This window comes from Morone saxatilis, unplaced genomic scaffold (assembly GCF_004916995.1).
Source record: "Morone saxatilis isolate NCDOM2014 unplaced genomic scaffold, NCSU_SB_2.0 Contig16, whole genome shotgun sequence".
Taxonomy (NCBI): domain Eukaryota; kingdom Metazoa; phylum Chordata; class Actinopteri; family Moronidae; genus Morone; species Morone saxatilis.
This window is the reverse complement of record NW_023339718.1, coordinates 20409598-20427718: the sequence shown is the minus strand read 5'-3', so window position 1 is coordinate 20427718 and position 18121 is coordinate 20409598. Positions and strand designations below refer to the sequence as shown.

Below are 18121 nucleotides of genomic sequence, written 5' to 3'. Positions count from 1 at the left end.
GATCCCTCACTTTCCTCTCTTTCTTTCTCTCTCTCTCTCTCTCTCTCTCTCTCTCTCTCTCTCTCTCTCTCTTCTCTCTCTCTCTCTCTCTGTCTGTCTCCTGGCTTGCCCAAGGCTGTTTGCCTCCACCAGCTCTCCAACAGTGTTTTTCCCTCATAAAACATTAAGCAACATCATTCACAGCAAAGCCAGAACTCCGCCTCGTCCTTTTCCTCCCTCCCTGCTGCCTGTCCTTTTCTATTTTCCCTCTGTTTGAGATAATTATGGCCAGTTGAGGACCTTGATAAGCTTGTGTGAAATAGGTCTTGGCTGTTTTTAAAGGTGTGAGGTAGAGAGGCAGGAACAAGGGCTTGGACAGCAGCCATTTTGAGGAGTGGTGTAAATTGGTGCACTAGAACCCAGGGAGTTAAAACAGCCAGCATATAAAGATGCGGCTGTTGATGGGACACGTGCATAAAAATGTGTAGGCTTGGTTCAACTGTGAATCAATTGTTCTAGATATACATATTGTATATAAACCAGTAAACCAGTGCAAATTCATTCTGCCTTCCATAAAACAACAAAAAACACTGCTGTCTATCAAAGCTGTCAGCCAAAGTTTTGTGCAGAAGTTATGAGAAATGAGCATTTAGACTGAGTAATCCACCGCTTTGTCCTGTATTTCCATACGCTTCTCTAAGATGTGCATTGGATTATATATAATTCGAATGCCAGACAAGTAAAACAACATGACTATAATCACTGACGCATGTTAATCCAGATCTACCTCCCAGCCACTTCAAACTGTCTTTTGCCCCTGTGGAGAAATGTGTCAATTTGCACTGGTAGTTATATATGTGTGTACATTAGCAGATGAATTGACATAAGCTTTAAATAGGCCTCTGGTTGTAGGAAGACAGCTACTGTGGGACGTTCAACAAAAACACCAACTTCCTGTGGACCACCCCCTGCATTTTCACTTCCTGTTCTATGTTTAGCCATGTTTGAAACTCTGCTGTTTTACATACATGTACATTGGGCCTCACTCAAATGTCATATGCATTTATCCGTGCATTTTGGGGTTGTTGGCGAATATGCTGTCTGACTCAGATTAGGAGTTTAGCATCAGACTGGATTAGCTCGTTGAGTGGAGAACTGTGAAAAATATCCGTCTTCAGATGGAGAGCTTAAACGAGAAGATTCCCTACATGCTGTCGCTAATTCCAAAGTCTCTTTCATCTCCAACGGCATCATCAACAAAAAGACGCCGGAGCCAAATATAGCAGCAACTGAATATATGATTTGGGAGCAGAGCACTTTTGCATGTGGATTTGTTTGGACAGCCACATTGCCACGGGAGCAGACTCTAGGCCTGTTTTTAAAAGCAGCTTTTTAGCCACTGACATAAGCAACATTAACTCTTTGCTAAATAGGCCTGTGCTTCTCTGTGTAGAGAAAGGCAACAACATTGACAGGGTTCCTTCCTGCTAGGATGGACTGTACTTGACAAGTCTATTTGTCATGCGTATTTCCGATATCTGTGGTGAGTACTGATGAGTACTGCAGATAATTCTCGCTCAAGCGTTATAAAAAAACAAATCAGTTAGATCTCAAATCTTCTTGTTTCTCATTTACAGACTTCTTGTATCTTCTGGTGGTAATCTTAATGTTTTTCCCAATCACTCAAAACAACTTGAACATTAATTCAGAAGCATTAAGTAATTAAGCAAATGGAGTTCAGATTGGTTAGTAGTGGCTGTATCATCATAGTCTTAAAGCAGTGAGGGAAGTACCCAAGTTCTTACTACAGTTTGGGTTTACAACTTCACTTTTGTGTGGTTTCTCTGTTTAAGTGTAAATCTTTTGTAATAATACTTTCAAGTTCTAAACAAAATGTGCCTGGAGCACTGAGCATCAAAAACTGTCAAGCATTCAAAGTTGGCATCAGATTCTTTGTCAGATTCATAGTCTTTTTTACATAATCATCATCATGTAGTTGGTTTTAATCCATATTTCATTTAGGTTGTGTTAAAACATTGAGCCGTGATGCATTTGAGGTTTGTCTGTTTTGTAGAAAAACATGTTTATAATTCTCAACAAAAGCATTTGAAACATATGTTGCAATACGATGCCAAAACTCATGTATCGTGTTTGCACTGGCATTGAAAATTTCAAGTGATACCCAGCCCTAAAAGTGACTGAGTTCAGGTGTTTTTCAGCACTGTTTCTGTTTTCTCCACAGGCACTTGGATGCTTGTTGTACAAGCTGTGTTTCTTCGCACTTCCATTTGGGGAGAGTCAAGTTGCCATATGTGACGGAACCTTTATTGTTCCAGATAACTCAAAATTCTCCTTCAAGTTGCACTGTTTAATCAGTAAGTTTGTGAGTTAATATGAATTAATGTCATAATGTGCATTCTAATGATACAGGAGTATATAATTACTACACGAGAATCACTTTCTGTCACTATTTAATCACTATTTACTTTCATTGTTTGTTTTTTAAAAACAATGTATGTATATATGATATGTATATGATGATTTATCTTTACTGCTGTACTTGTGGGGTGGAAAACTTTCTCCACATGATATAACTTTATTTATAGTTATAGTTACCAACACAATCACACAAAATGGAGCACATAGGTTTCCAAAGGGAGTATATGTAATGTTTTCTTTTTCATTCTATATATTTTCTGCTATTAACTAGATTGTAATTTGCACCCACAATCTTGTTTTGCAATGTTACTTTGACTGTTTGCTGGCTGTGTTCAACCCCAGAGTGTTCTATAACCGACTTGAGTTTTGTTGTTTGCATTTACTTTAGCTTGTTTGAACCAGCTATGGACTGTCAGTCATGACAGCCTTGTTTGCTTTCAATTTTTTCACTTCCTTAAATGCATCCTGCAGTAGACCTTCCTTATAAAATAATTTGACCAACAGCTCCGCCAAGTGGCCAAAGACAGAAGATGCACATTAACCACAATAATTGACACAGTGCTGTTCTGCACAGTGTGCTGTTTAAAATGACCTGTTTGTCTTTTCTAGGATATATGCTCGAACCAGACCAGGAGAAGAGACCAGACATTTACCAAGTGTCCTACTTTGCCTTCAAGTTAGCTGGAAAAGACTGTCCAGTGCCAAATCTCTTTGTAAGTCCCCACAGAATGAAGCAGTCAGTGTGGCTTTAGCCTTTTCAGTTATTTTCTTATTGACATATTTGTCTTTCCCTTTTTACAGAACTCTCCCATCCCTACGTCGCTCCCAGAGCCTCTAACAGCTAGTGAGGTTGCTGCTAAGAAAAGCATGACAAAAGCCAGGTACTGCTTACTGCAGGGACCAACGTTTTCTTATTTTTTGTCTCAAGATTCAGACAAGCACTGACACTGATCCTCTGCTGAATCCTCTTTATACATACTTTAAGCAAATGAATGTGTTTAAGACATTTCATCCACATTAAGTGGCCCTACTATTTATTATTTTCCCCATTAAACGGGTTTATAAAGAAAATAAACATGTTTAAAGCACATTTGCATTTTTTTTCATTCCTACCACCAGTGCTACAGCAGAAACACTTTAGCTAAGTCTTTCTTTGAGGAAAACTTCCTAGTTTGTGCCATAAACAAAAGAAAATACAAATTGCAAAATGGAATAATTTGTAGCTTATTTAAGCTATTGAAAAGAAATCCCTTTAAATTGCTGCTGAATTTAACATATATCTCAGCAGAACAGCACATTAGACACCAGGAAGGTGCACAGCACAAACCCTGATGTACACACACTCCTCACAATTTATTGGTATTGGTAAGGGAAACTCAAACCACACGTTTTGACTCTTTCGTTCTAGGATAACAGACTCTGTGGGCCCAACGGAAACATCAATAGCTCCCAGACAGAGGCCAAAAGCGGCAAACAGTAACGTCTTGCCTCTCGCCAACACTGTCACCCCTGTCAAGATGACCGTGCCTTCAGCACCCGTCAGCAATGGCCAGAAAGGTTTGTTAAACATTAGTGAGATTGATATATAGAACTTTCCATCATCTTGATGATATGTTTTTATCTCTATAGAAAAAAATTGAGAAAGTACACATTCTGTATATAATTGCACAAGTTGTTTTACCACAGGAAGATACAATGTAATTATCAGAGAAAACTGAACACCAAATGCTAAGAGTTTGTTTAAAGGTGGACAAACTAAGTTGAGAAATAGCATTTCTGCAAGGTTAAACCTAGAATAAAATCAAGTTTATCATTAATTGTATTTTCAAGTATTATATGTTGTACATTCATTTTGTTGTGACAATAGTGCACAGCTTTGTATTCTCTAGCATTCAAGCTGTTTGACCTTTAGTAGAGTACTTTGGATTTTTGTGTTTTCAAGATTTCACCAACTACAACATTTCCTTGAATTACCTTGAAGAATTTATCACTTTCAGTTATTCAGTTTATTGTCTTGTTCAAACTCTGCTCAGTGTTGTGTTCCAAGTAATAAATCTAAACCTGTCCACTCAGCTCCCACCCCTGGCTCAGGGCAGCCATCCGTGCAGGCCCAGCCCAGCAGTCAGCAGCACCGAGTCCTGCAGCAACTACAGCCTGGTGACCTGCGTCTGCAGCAACTACAACAACAACAACAACAACAACAACATCACCACCAACAAGCAGTGCAGCAACAACATATAAATGCACAGCAACTCCAATACCTCCAGGTACATCCACCCGACTGACAAACATACAACACATCATAGCAGGACTCATTACTCAACCGCTTTTCTGGGAGATATTTAATGTGCTCACAACATTCCTCAGTACCAACAGGCTGTGCAGCAGTCCCTCCAGCTTCAGCAGCAGCAGGCCCTCCTCCAGCAGCAGCAGCAGCAGCAGATGATGATGCAGCCGATGTACCAGCAGCAGGTTGCCCAGGCCCGGGCTCAGGCTCAGGCTCAGGCTCAGGCTCAGGCTCAGTACCAGTACGCAGCCATGGTGAGTTCTGTCAGAGATCTGAACCTGGAACTAAAGCTTCCAATGCGAGAATTTGATTTGTGGTTTGCGCTAAAATGGACATCCATTAAATTGAATTTGCTTTTGTTCGCGTTCAAGCCCATTCAGGCATCTGAGGGATACTTCTAACTCAATATCGTGACAGAATTTCAGAGCAGAAGATTTTATCCAAAACTGCAATAAATAGTTTGAGCAATTGACAGCGAAACACATGGAGACACAGCATGAAATAACACGGAGCTGAATATTTCATTTAATATCAGAATGCCCTAAAATTGCTCTCTCTGTTCCAAACACTGGCAGCCAGTTCTCTTCAGTCGAATCGCTTCATGTCTGTGCCAAGCCGCATTGGAAGCAGACGCTCAAACTTCCTACTGACTCTGTCCAAATATTCAGAAAACTAGTATTTACGCAGATACTGAATCAAACACACAAACACAGGTCCTCCAAATGCGTACTGTTAGGGCAGTGCAATTTTTAGTCTGTTTCCCACCGAACGCGTACCATCTGTTTTATTTCAGAGGCAATCTGGTCTGAGCGAAGCCACGAGGGGATCGAACAGAGGGTGAAATCGAGCAGTTTCCTCTGTGTTGCATCCTGACATATGAAGCAGTTCACAAGCAGGGGAAGAGAGCACCTCTCAAAATTACTGTTCTTATTCCCAAGATACCTGCTGTTTTAAAATCAGCGTTTCCTCTGTGATCTTAGACCTGCTTCTTATTGTGGTGAGGGAGCTTTGCTAAGTGACAGCACATTTGTAATATTCTGTAATGACTTCAGATCAACTTTATTTGTACAGTACTTTAAAAGCACAACAGTGGTGTGTGCAGGAAGTGTTTTACTAATATGGTTTGTTAAGAAAACATCTATTGGAATCCAACTGAATGCTCCAAATAAATGCTAATCCTGCTCGGCTTCTGCTGAATGTGTAAATAGTTAACATGTTACCCATACAGCTGATAATACATTAAGACTGTTTATCAGTCGGCTTGTTTTGGAGTGTTTCTGCCCTCAAGTGGCCAAAAACTATTCAATTAAGATTGTCAGCCAGTGTTTGAGGTGATCCGTCATGCATTTGGTGCTTAGTTAATTTGTTAAGTTTGGTGTCCGATGTGCTGTTTGACTTTCATTCCTTCATCCCTCCCTTCCACTGTGTCCCCAGCTTTCCAAATCCAGAACTGGTTTCTAACAACATTTCATCATCTTGTTGCCATCATTGTGCGCCATGAAATCAAAGGTCCGTCCCTCATTCCCTTCCCCCTCTTCTCCCTCTCTGCCTTCCCTAACAGCTGCACCAGTACCAACAGGCTTTTGTCCAGCAGCAGCAACAACAACAGCAGCAGCAGCATCATCCCGCTCAGCAGCCTCTCCCCTATATGTCCTCCCCTCTTGAGTTCCAGATCCCACTTGGTTCCTATAATGCGACCACGCCCACTGCTGGAGCTGGAACTCGCCAAATCGGGGGACCGTCACCTGTGGATTCCTCATACACTAACCCCAGGTAATGTCCCTTCAACTTCATCATATTGTGGGACATGTACTTGTGTTCATAAGGCAGGCAGGCAAGCAGGCAGGCAGGTAGCTAGCTACACAGACATTCAGCCAGTCATTTCATTCGGTCTGAATGAAATGGTTGGCCTGGCTTATTAGAGGCCTGGGACCTCTACAGATACCAGTTAGAACATTTGGATTTATTGATTTCTGGTGGGATGTAAAAAGAATTTCAACAAATATAACAAAAATGCTTCTGAAATACATTACCTAGCCTTAGTTTGACATTTCTTCCTTCTACAAAGATTTAACTAAGTTTCTATGTTTACCCAGCCACTATTGCCTAATTCAGTAATAAGATATTTAAAATAAATCAGTACAATAAGGTATAATTTTTTTTTTCCATGTTGTACAGGAAGTTTTGGAAAACATCTCTTGCAGACTTTTACTTTTTAAGGTCTATACTTGCAACTTAAACGTCTGGATTTAGGTTTTGGGTATCATCTTACAGCCTTAATACTGAAATGTGTGCCAAAGCTGAATACTATCCATAACAGGTTATCACTGTTGTACTGTCTCCACAGTAGAAACTCTCTGCTTACTTCAGATGGGATTACGCCACCCTCTCATAGCTGCAACAGTACAGTCAGTAACCCCCCTGACATGTCGGGTTGGAACCCTTTCGGAGAGGACAACTTCTCCAAGTTGACAGAGGAGGAGCTGCTTGATCGGGAGTTTGACATGCTCAGAGCAAGCAAGTGACCCCTTCAATGATTTTGTTATATAGTTGTATGTTTGTCAATTATTTATATCTCAAAAGATTTCAGTGAAATTTAATGGAAGTGATTCTTTTTTGTAGCCGATACATTTGTTAACAACCAACAACAAGTTTATTACTGTCTTTCTTTTGCTGCCGAACCAGATAGAGATGAAATATTTCTAAAGATTTTCTGTCAGTAAACTTTATAGGATTGTTTTTGTCTTGGACTCTCTTAATGCTTTCTAGTTTAGTATTTATTGTCACAACTGTAAGCGTTTGTCTCGGGTTTAGTAGAACGAGGTGTTTGAAGAAAAATCTCCTGTGACAACCGAAAAAAAGCATATAATGGAACCCATGCATCGTTAAGTGTCATAGCTGTAGATGATCTAAGTGTCTTTCTGTCTGTGATCTTCAACATACAGATAAACCAGTGGAGAGAACAGCCAGTGTGGAAACTGACCTACCGCAGCCTGCTGCCTCCACTGCCAAGCCCCTCCCACCACAGGACCTGTTCGGCTCAGTCCCGTTTGTGGCCAGCGCAGGCAAGTCTTAGAGGAGTCTCTACCGTGAGGACCCAACACTGTGGAGCCACCTGCCCCCCCTTTCTGCCCTCTCCTGTCCTGTGTCCAGCTCTGTTCCCACCTGACCTCCAGTCAGGAGCTCCTATGCCACACAGACCCCCCAGTGGGGCATTAAAAAACAATGATCAGTCAGATTATTGTTTCATTTCCCAGTGTCCACTAATCAGTGGTCGATTAGTTGGCTTCTGTTATCAGTCTAAAATATAATGACTACATTTGGAAGAAAAGCAGGAACAGCACGTGCATCAGTGAAGTGGTAAAAGCACTTTCTGAATTCACTGCAATCAGTGGCTTTTACTATGGGGCTTTCTAACTACCCTGCTGTAACAAACCTTTATGCAAGTCAGCTGGAAGAAGTGTTGAGTCTCCTCTTTAGGGCACTGGGGGATGCCAGGCACTAACTCTGCAATGGTTCGGGGTTACATTCCCTGTGTAGATCAAAATGGCTGGAGCAAGGTACTAACATATAGAGGTCTCACTGTGCAGGCTAAAGAAATATGTGCTTATGCTGAGGTGATTTGCGTAAAATTACAATTTTCATTTCAGTGCATTAAGAAAAGAGCAAAAACTTCCAGCTCACTGTGTCCAACAAGGACAGCTGGATAAGGTTGCTGTAGTTCCATCAACACTAAAAGCAATATGAACATAACAAGGCTGAAGTGGCAACCTGTCCATGTAAAGAACATGGTTGGTACTAATTTGGGCTGAGTGATGTCATATTCCACAACGATACACACCATAGAATGTAGTTGTCCCTTACTGGTTAAAAAAATGAAAACATGCATAGGCCATCTAATTAAAAGCCACGGCTTTGAACAAATGTCAGGAACCATAAGCATTGAATCGTATGTTTGTTGATTTCTAATGGCTTATCGTGAATTTCTATGGTTTCGTAATATTTGGGAATAGAACTTCATAGAACATTGATGGAGTCCAGTACCTTATTAGGTGTGCACCCGGTGCTAAACACTTTATTTAACTTCAGCAGCTTCCGTCTTAAAAATGGTAGACTTTGTTTCTAACAGTTCCCCTCTTTAGTTGTATTGTGCTTTCATTCCAGCAAAAGTGGATGTACGTTTTAGAATCCGATCATTTGTGCCCACTCCTATTTTCTTGCTTGTTGCTAATTAAGTCCCTCCTAAAGTAATTCTTTCTCATGTTTACTAGCTATCTCACACTTTCTACCTGTGTTGAACCTATTTCAGGTGATCTGGCTCCATGTCAGGCATGTGATCTTTGAATGATCATATATCAAACTAAGGCGACTCCAACATATGAAATGAGTGTCATGTGATTCCTCCGCACACTCATGTCTGGTACAGAGCCCAGCCACAAAGTCTAATAATTCTACATTATATCATTTATAGTAAGTCTTACTTAATTTGGTAAAAAAAAAAAAAACCTACAAAATCACCTCTTACATCACGTTGTCCACATCCACGATGTCTGTCGCATATCATTTCACCCAAACATCGCTCAGCCCTGGTACTAATAAACCCTGTTTGGGGGGGAAAAGACAACACTTGAACTTCCAAAGTTGTGGCTCTTTGCAGTTTGTTTACATTAAAACACCATCGACCCTCTTCGGCCATTAAAACTGCAATGCAACGAATCCTCACAAATGACAAAATCGTGTTTTTTATTGTTGTGACAAAGCCTCAAATGTTCTTGTGTGGACTGTGCACTTTACTGTGGAGGCTGATCTTAACACTCTAATATAACCTGATTAATTAGTTCTCATTTGGCTTAACTAACCAGTCAGACTGCATGTGGTTTAACCCCAACACAGATCATAGCCTGGTATAACATGAATATCACAGTGCAGTATTTCTACATATATCAGTGGCAGCAATAAGCTTCTGTGCCTCTGTACTCTTCCTGCTCCTTAAATGTGAATTGGTTACGTTTTGATAGGCAATTTAGAAATGCTGTTTGTAACTCAGACTAATGATACACAGTATCAACGCTAAAACACTTAGAGATTTTCTAGAGGAGAGTAGTTTTTTTTGTTTTTGTTTTTTTCTACAGTAAATTCATCTCGTGTCCTTAAACATGCAGGCTTAATGCAAGTCCAGTGGCTACAGTTTAGAGTAGAATAAGACGAGATAATGATGCAATATATCCCTCTAAGCACTTGAATGTAGGTGTGGAAATATTTTATTGTCTTCACTTGTTACTTAATGAATATGAAATTCTATTTGAGTTCAAATTGGATCAAAGGAAAAACCAAAAAAAAGAAACCAAACAGATTGAAGGGACTTTTGTAACGAATTTAAAACCCAGAAAGGTCAAATAAACCCACTGTGCTGGGACTGGGTCATTCCTACAGGCTGGCATGAAAAAATGTGCAACAAATTTTTGATCAGCCTTTTAGCTTCCTGTGTTTGTGCCATCACAGTGTGTCAGTTGGTTATTTAGGTTCCAGCTGAGTTTTTTGTTGTTGTTGTTGTTGTTGTTGTTAAATTTCACTGTGTAAACGCACCGCTAGCAACTTTTAAAGACCACCCTCTTATTAGCATAAATCAGCTTTAATCAGCTTTTATTTTCTGTCGTAGTGTCTCTGTGTACTTATGTGGAGGAACTTTGGTCGACATGGCAACACCAGTGTTTGATTAGCAGTTTTACTTTAAGTGATGGCAGATTTCACCGAGACAGAGCTGCTGTAACAGTGCTTTAGTTCCATAATTTAAAGCCCATCCTGTTTATAAAATACTAGAGTCCTACTCAGTTTGACGTCCCACATCTGCAAACCAATCAGAGTGCAGCATGTCACAGAATACACTGATGCAACATTGTAAGTGCCAAAAAGAAAATCTGTGCCAGCACCACGGATGTATTCTAAGACCGTTCCTAATTAATCCTGGACTTTAGTTGGAGTTTCTGTTTTGTTTTTGCTGTATTTTCAAAATATGAGAGCAGCGCAGATAGACTTTTCTTGTGTATTTACACAGGCTTTAGCCAGCTCACAGTGTGAACCCTATTTAGAATTGCAAATGTTTCTTTTATAGTGGAAGTCGTTTGGTTTCCATTTCTAGATTCAAAGTGCCTTTGTGTGGCATTTTGATTTACCTGACCAACAACACTGAGACAGCTTTTTTTTTTCTTTTCTCCCACAGTTATTACAAAAGAATTACACTTTTTGAGCGTTGACATTAAGCTGAAGAATCAAATGTTTAGTGGAATTGAGCAGCAGTTGTGTTTTCCCTTAGTTCCCAAAGTTTTGTTTAAAGGAAAGACATTATTCCCACTAATGTAGGTCTGCCTAATAGGACTTTGATGAGAACTGACACAAAATGGTACTCTAAACTGCGTCAATTTCTTTTTTCTTTTTTTTTTGTTGAACACAACTGGTTGATGGCACATTCAGTAGTGTAATGTAAATTGATGTGCTGAAAAGAATGCTTGATGAGAGTGTGCTGATAATTTCTGTCAAAATGGGGAACATTTTGATTTGTTTTTTGAATCCATACAATCCTAAAGGGCTGTATGTTTGTTAATCCTCACTGTGCTGCTGTTATTCTGCCTTAGAGCAGCAACTGAGAAAGTGACCCATCTTAGTCATCCATGCAGACATGAATCATACACATTTTTGTAAAAAATATATATATATATCTAAACAGGTAAAGTGTAAATCATGTGTTTAGCTGAAGGTAAGTTTGGAAAAGAGTTAATGTTACTTGATGCTTCTGTTCCGCTTCTTGTTTCCGCTCATATCACCGCCTGCTTTTATTGGGCCTTTGTGGAAAAACCTTGCTTCATTTCAGTTCAGTTTTGTTTTTATTATTTGCTTTGTTTCTTTTCATCTTTCATTTAGTAAGACAGCCATACTCAGAAACATCTTGTTCATGTGTATTGGTGGATGGATCTATAGTTTGAAAAGGCGAACCATCAAAGCCAAAAAGAAAAGTGAAAGGGACGACCAGAGCCATTAACTGCACTTTATTTTCTGTTTTTAAAGTGCGAGAAAACGTGAACCATTATGCTAGGATTCGTGTGATGAACAAGCAAACATAGACATTGAATATGTTGTTATATATTGTTTACATTTGCAAGTTTTCTGTGCTTTTACCTCTGTCTCGGGGTCTGGTTTCTCCCCCAGTCTTAAATTTTTTTGTCAGCTTTATATCCTGCTAGAAGCCTCAGAACACATCAGTAAAACTTTGGGAACTTTTTATTTTAGGTGATTCTCATTAAAAGTGTTGAAAAATGCCACCACTCAGTTTTAGCTATACTCTATCAGCAGTTCCTGGTACCGCTCCTGCAGAAAGAATAAAACCTATAGATCCGTAAATTGTCTCATACATATCTTGTTTTTGCAACAGACTATGTAAAAGGTCCTGTATCATACTGTGAGTGTGAATGTATTTCTTTATAGAATGTTACTGGTAAATAAAAAACATTCAAAATCAATATTCACTTTGATTCCTTTTTTATAACTCTTTAAAGTATTGGAAAGTTTAGAGTCTCTCCACCACTACACCACGTACAAGATGTTCCTGTTGTGAACATGGCTGTCTTTGTTCTCTGTCCCAATCAAACTCCAGCAAAACCAAACAGGTTATTTTTGGACCATAGGGAAGGTGATGGTAAAAAAAATTATGTTGACAAACAGATGTGTGAAACCTTTAAACATAACAGCGTACTCTGAGATTGTTTAGCATCCACTGATAAACCACTCCACTGTCGTATATAGTTTTAACTGTTTTTTCCCTCCAAATATCGTCTTAACAGGGAGCCAGTTCCCGGTTTCATGGCCTTATTTAGATGATCTCAGTTTCTTCATGTGAATCTCTAATTGTACCCTCCATTGTCTCCTCCTGTCTATGGTGTTCTTTCACTTGTGCATGATTTATGACACACGGTCACTTTATAGATGTCTCATTCAAATAGTATTAGAAGCTCATTTTCAAGACAGTAAAAATCTGAAACGCTTCAATTATGTGTGCGAGTACACCTCAAATTTATATTGCAACATATTGCCAACTGGGCCTTGAAATATATATTTCCAAAACAATATTGAAGCAAGTTACATAAATAATTCACATTCTCATTTTGAATTTGAGTTGTCATTAGAAGAACCTTCATGTTACCAAGCTGTAACTTGGTGATCAAATATACAGAGCAGCTTGTTATACAATAAGATGAGCTACAGTAAAAAAAAACAAAACGATTTTATGATGTACTGTAGAGTGACAGGGAGAAGTGTTAGTTTCAATATTTCTCTCCTTTACAAGACCTTATGTAAGTATGAATTCTGTGCTGTGACCTCAAACAGGCTCATAATTCACTGATATTTAAATCCATCTAATCCTGTTACTCAACCCTGAACAGGCCGGGAGTCAGTGTGTTGGTCTCAACCCCTTAATGTATACAGTGTCTTTATTAAAATGATTTTAAATTGGGGTCAGACAGTTTTACAATGGCTGGCTGACAGGGAGGAAAAACTGCTAATTTAATGCTTGAGAAGCTGATAAAAGGGATGATTAGAATTTTCTGCTTGATTATTGACTTGATTATTTTCTGCTGACCTATACAGTAGAGCTATTTAGCTCTATTATAATTTCATCACATTGTACAATTTCATCATTTTGACCCCCAGTGGGGAGCTCTGTCCTCCTGGTATTTTGAGAAGTCAACTACATGATTAATATTTTGCGTAATACAATTAGCAGTCGTGTGTTTTCGGTAATGATTTGGTTCAGTCACTCAGTATTGAAAACGTCGGCCTTTCTGCAGCTTCATCAAATCAATCTAGGTTCAGTAGTTGTTAGGGTTAGGGTTAGCGTGAGGGAAGAGACTTCTCCAGCCTGCTGTCAGGCATTTCTAACAGATTTTATCTTCCATCAGATAAGAGAACAATCATACGCATGTTTTCACCACTTATTTGTATCTTTAAGAGATCAGACGCAGCATGTAATCCTTCAGCTTTTACCCAAAGGAACATCGACAAAACAAATCTGTGTGTCAGTCTGTCATCTTCTCTCATGATTAAAGACGTGAGATTGTCTCACCCTGGTGAGGTGAACATGATTACGAGTTATAATCTGGGACCAGTCGGGTGGAGCGAACAGATGCAGAGCACCTCATGTTTGCTGTATTAATATGTTTTGTTCCAGTGACTTTCTATCTTTTATTGCCGCCTTGTTTCATTTATCAACAACAAAGCTTTTGGCTAATCTGTCATCACGTCCTGCCAGTTTGGATGGTTGAAGACGCGGAGAGGTTTCCATTTTCGTGTTCACAGCAGGGGGTCCTTTTTCTGCTTTCTAATGTAGAGCTTCCACTAATAGGGAACAATAAATTGGCTCATTGTGCATGGCACAACTTATTTTCAATATAATTGGAGACTATCCACTTGCTAATTAGGCTAATTTCTAAGTTGTCATTATGCAAATCTCTTGGAAATAAATTTACACAAAGCACAAAGTTTTCAGCAAATGCCAACTATGCGTAAGAATTTATAGAAATGGTGAAGTAAGGAGTAGTAATTGTAGAACAAAGCTTTATTTTATTGTTTTAAGTCTAAAGGAGGTGACTGACAGCTTAAATCTTTTCACCAAGAGATTTAAATTTAAAAGCAACTTAACTTTGTGAATCTTGGACAGCTGGGCTGGGCTGGGCATATTTCTTCATCCTCTAAGCCTGCTCCTCTTATTGCAGGGTCAGAGTAGAGAGGTCAGAGAAGCTTTAAGACCATATTGAGTTTTGTGAATTCTCCTTCACTGCTCTTTCTGCTTCAATATTGGACAAACTGTTTGGAAATCCACAAATCCAAATCCTAATATAAGCCAAGTAATCCACATATTACAGAGGTCAAAGAGGCCACAAGACGTTTTTAGGAAATGAACTTCTGGCATCAAGAGTCTCCTTCTGTCACTCATCTTGTTATTTAAAACATCCAGAGTGTGAGGTTAAAACTTAACTTCAAACAAATGTCTACTAAAATGCACATTTGTTTGAGAATATTAAAAAGACAAGAAGACTGGGAACATCTATAACGCTCGCATTTCTGTCGTTTCTGCAGGCACCGATGTGATAGAGACTGAGCAGACCAACGAGGAAGTCAGCATTCCTACCCCCGTCTCAACCACTGCACAAGATCTGCAGCCGGCGACGGTCAAGGAGCACAAACCAGGCAAAAAGAGCAACTGCAGACCAGGCGAAGAATCCGACAGCGACTTCGAGTCCGACCCTCCTTCACCAAAAAGCAGCGAGGAAGAAGAGCCGGAGGAGGAAGAGGGCCTGAACAGCGAGCACGGTGAAGACACTGAGCCAGAGAATTTAGGACAGAGGCCTCTGCTGATGGACTCTGAAGAAGAGGGAGAGGAGGATGAAGACAAGCACAGCTCTGACTCGGACTACGATCCCAGCAGGGTCAAGAGCCGCTCAAAGAAGGCTCCGGCAGGTAAAGCAGCTTCGGCCGCCACCAGAAAGAGTCCTCGGGAGGATTCTGGCATGACTCTGATCACCCCTCCTGAGTCGCCCAGCGGAGCGAGAGCTGCCCTGGCTGTGGATCCTGTGGATGTTTTCGGTGCTGTTCCTTTCCTCAAAGGAGCCTCACCTGTCGGGCCTCCAGAAAGCTCAGACATCTTTGCCAAAGCGCCATTCAGGCAAGTTAGCCATGAGCAGAAAGCTGGGGACGAGTTTGATGTTTTTACCAAAGCGCCATTCAGCCGGAACCTCTCCAAGTCAGGCAAGAGTGGCAGTGATGTTCCCATGGGGCAAACACCGCCCATTTCCCCCGAGGGCATTGACATCTTCGGCTTCTCTCCCTTCCAGCCGGGCCCCACTGAACCGCCTCCCACCACCTCTAGAAGTGCAGAAGATATCTTCCACACGTCCTTTGAGGAGTCAGCCAGCCCTCAGCAACAGCGGCTGAAGCAGCGCAGCCTCCAGAAGCTGTCGTCACGCCAGAGAAAAACCAAGCAGGAGTCCACAGCAGGCGGCAGCAACGGCAAACGCCACCACGGTACGCCAACTGGAGGCCGCAAGACCAACAAGCCAACTTACCGCACACCTGAGCGAGTTCGCCGACACAAGAAGGTTGGCCGGAGAGACTCACAGAGCAGCAATGAGTTCCTTAGCACCTCGGACTCTAAAGAGAACATCAGTGTTGATATAACCATGGCTGAAGGGAAAGACAAAGGAGCTTCTCTGCCGGTAGATGAGGCCCTTTTAGACCCATTTGGAGCCAAACCTTTCCATCCTCAGGACGGCAGCCGACACGGCCAGTATCAGGGACTCCCTGATAGCAAGAGTGACATGGGCACAGCCAATGGCAAGTCCTGGACTGGTTCTCTTCACGGTGCTCTCGGAGAAAGCAAAATAATGGATGATTTTGGGGCGGTGCCCTTCACAGAAATGGTCCACGGTGGACCGCAGCAGCCGCCGCCGCCGCCGCCCTCGCAGCTGGGGGAGCTCGACCCTTTTGGACCTCGGAACCGTTTGGAGCTAGACCCGTTCGGAGCTGCACCTTTTCCCTCGAAGCAGTGACTTCTACTCTGCCAGTTGCTGTTAAATAACCCCTAAGCTTTTTTTTTTTTTTTGTTGCTTGGGAACAACCAATCATAAACCAAGAAGCTAACAATGCCCTAACACTTTTTTTTTAAAGAACATTTTAATACATCTCTCAGTTTCAATAACAAAAGCCCAAATCCTGTGGAGTGTGTGATGTTTCCACATATCTTTCAGCTGTACCTGTTTGCTGAGAAGCCTTTAATGCTGCATCCTTAACGCTTGTAAAGACGTTTGAACATGGAGAAATGGAAAACCCACTCGAAATTGTACTGTGATTTTAAGCTTAACGTTTGACAGCTTGACTCTCTGCAAAAAGCGCTATGGCCTGCCTTCTGATCTACCAATGTGTTATTTTTAGCACCACAAAGCCTTACCTGAGCTGGGCTCTGCCTTGCTGCACAGTACCTCGGAAAAACCACGGCACAATCGGCCTGCGTCGCCTTTCATGTCGGTGGAATCGATAGGGAGTCGACCTTAACCACTTCGTTTTGTCCTTATTAGACCTCCCTCTATGCATAATTTCACAGTAGTCTTTACGCAGCCAGATGTGGCTGTTGTTTGTGTTGCATTACACTTTAAATACTAGAAGGGATCTAATTTTATTGTACTTCCTTAAAAAGTTGGATCTGTTAATTGGGTCAGGTTTAAATTTAGGCTCTTAACTGTAGCTGTAAACTTCTATGTAAGTACTGTTAACTTTATTTTTTATGAAGTTACAACTCAACACATTGTTAGAAATAAATAAAACACAAGACACAACACAACACAGATCACTAGTCTAGGTTTACGTTTTAAGAACTTCGACCCTTACAGAAACTGGCAAGCTGTACTGCTATTTTCTCAGCAATGTACATGCTCCTGACATTAGATGTCATAATGTTTTTAGAATAATTTATGCTTAAAAATATTTAATTGCACCATTGTTAAAGGATAAGGCTGGTGGTGTTCCATATATTTTGTTATTGTCAACAAATTCCATAAAATGACCAAACACAACAATGTGTTAGTCCATCTCAATACTTTGACTTCCCTACCCTGTCTGTGGCACAGTGGTTCCTACTGAAGACATACATTTAAAGGAACTGATGAATAATGTTTACTGAACTATGCTCATTTCAGAACAGGACTCCAGGAAGTTATTTCACCCGCCCAAGAAATAGTTTTCTGTAATGGATTTTGTTACCCTTGACAGAGACAGGCTAGCAGTTTTCCCCTGCTTTCAGTCTTTATGCTAAGCTAACCAGCTTCATAGTGAAAAGATAGATGTGAGACACGTATGGTTATTTTGAATTCACACACAAAATACTAGTCACAGAATTGGTTTGTTATTGGTTTTGGTCTTTTCATGTGATTTGCTGACAACAACAACAATATGGAATACCATCAGGTATTCTTTGACAGATCTTTCCACTACAGAATGTGAATTGGCGTATTCATAAAGGGAAGAAACATTGAAGAGTGTCATGCAAATTCAGGTCATTTGTCTTCAGGAGTGCAGTTTTCAATGCCGAATTCTTCCATGAACTATTCCCTTGTGCTCTACATTGGCGGCCTTAAGCACTGCATTACCTACACACCCATTGGCACATTTGTTTGAACCTGCAGGTTGCTGTGTTTTCACCAGTGGAACCATTTGATCCAACGATTTTCCACCCCTACCACCACCACAAGGGTAAATCTTATATTGTATTTATCATGCTATACTGCTGTTTGATGCAATAAAAAGAGTCATCTCAGTTCGGCTTGAGGTGGATGCTGTTGAGTGGAATTTAAAACAAAGCAGTTTTACACTTTA

At 40.6% G+C, this 18121-nt stretch overlaps 1 protein-coding gene across 1 annotated transcript in view; it reads left to right on the top strand.

Moving 5' to 3' along the window:
* The window catches only part of bmp2k (BMP2 inducible kinase), a gene marked incomplete in the record, with an annotated part of 45882 nt that extends 27820 nt beyond the window's left edge, over window positions 1-18062 (top strand). Inside the window, 10 exon segments of the mRNA XM_035657804.1 lie at window positions 2222-2354; window positions 3028-3131; window positions 3220-3299; window positions 3827-3975; window positions 4492-4685; window positions 4786-4959; window positions 6267-6478; window positions 7053-7222; window positions 7651-7770; window positions 14834-18062. Coding sequence (XP_035513697.1) covers window positions 2222-2354; window positions 3028-3131; window positions 3220-3299; window positions 3827-3975; window positions 4492-4685; window positions 4786-4959; window positions 6267-6478; window positions 7053-7222; window positions 7651-7770; window positions 14834-16302 — 2805 coding nt within the window.
* Window positions 18063-18121: the final 59 nt, after the last annotated feature.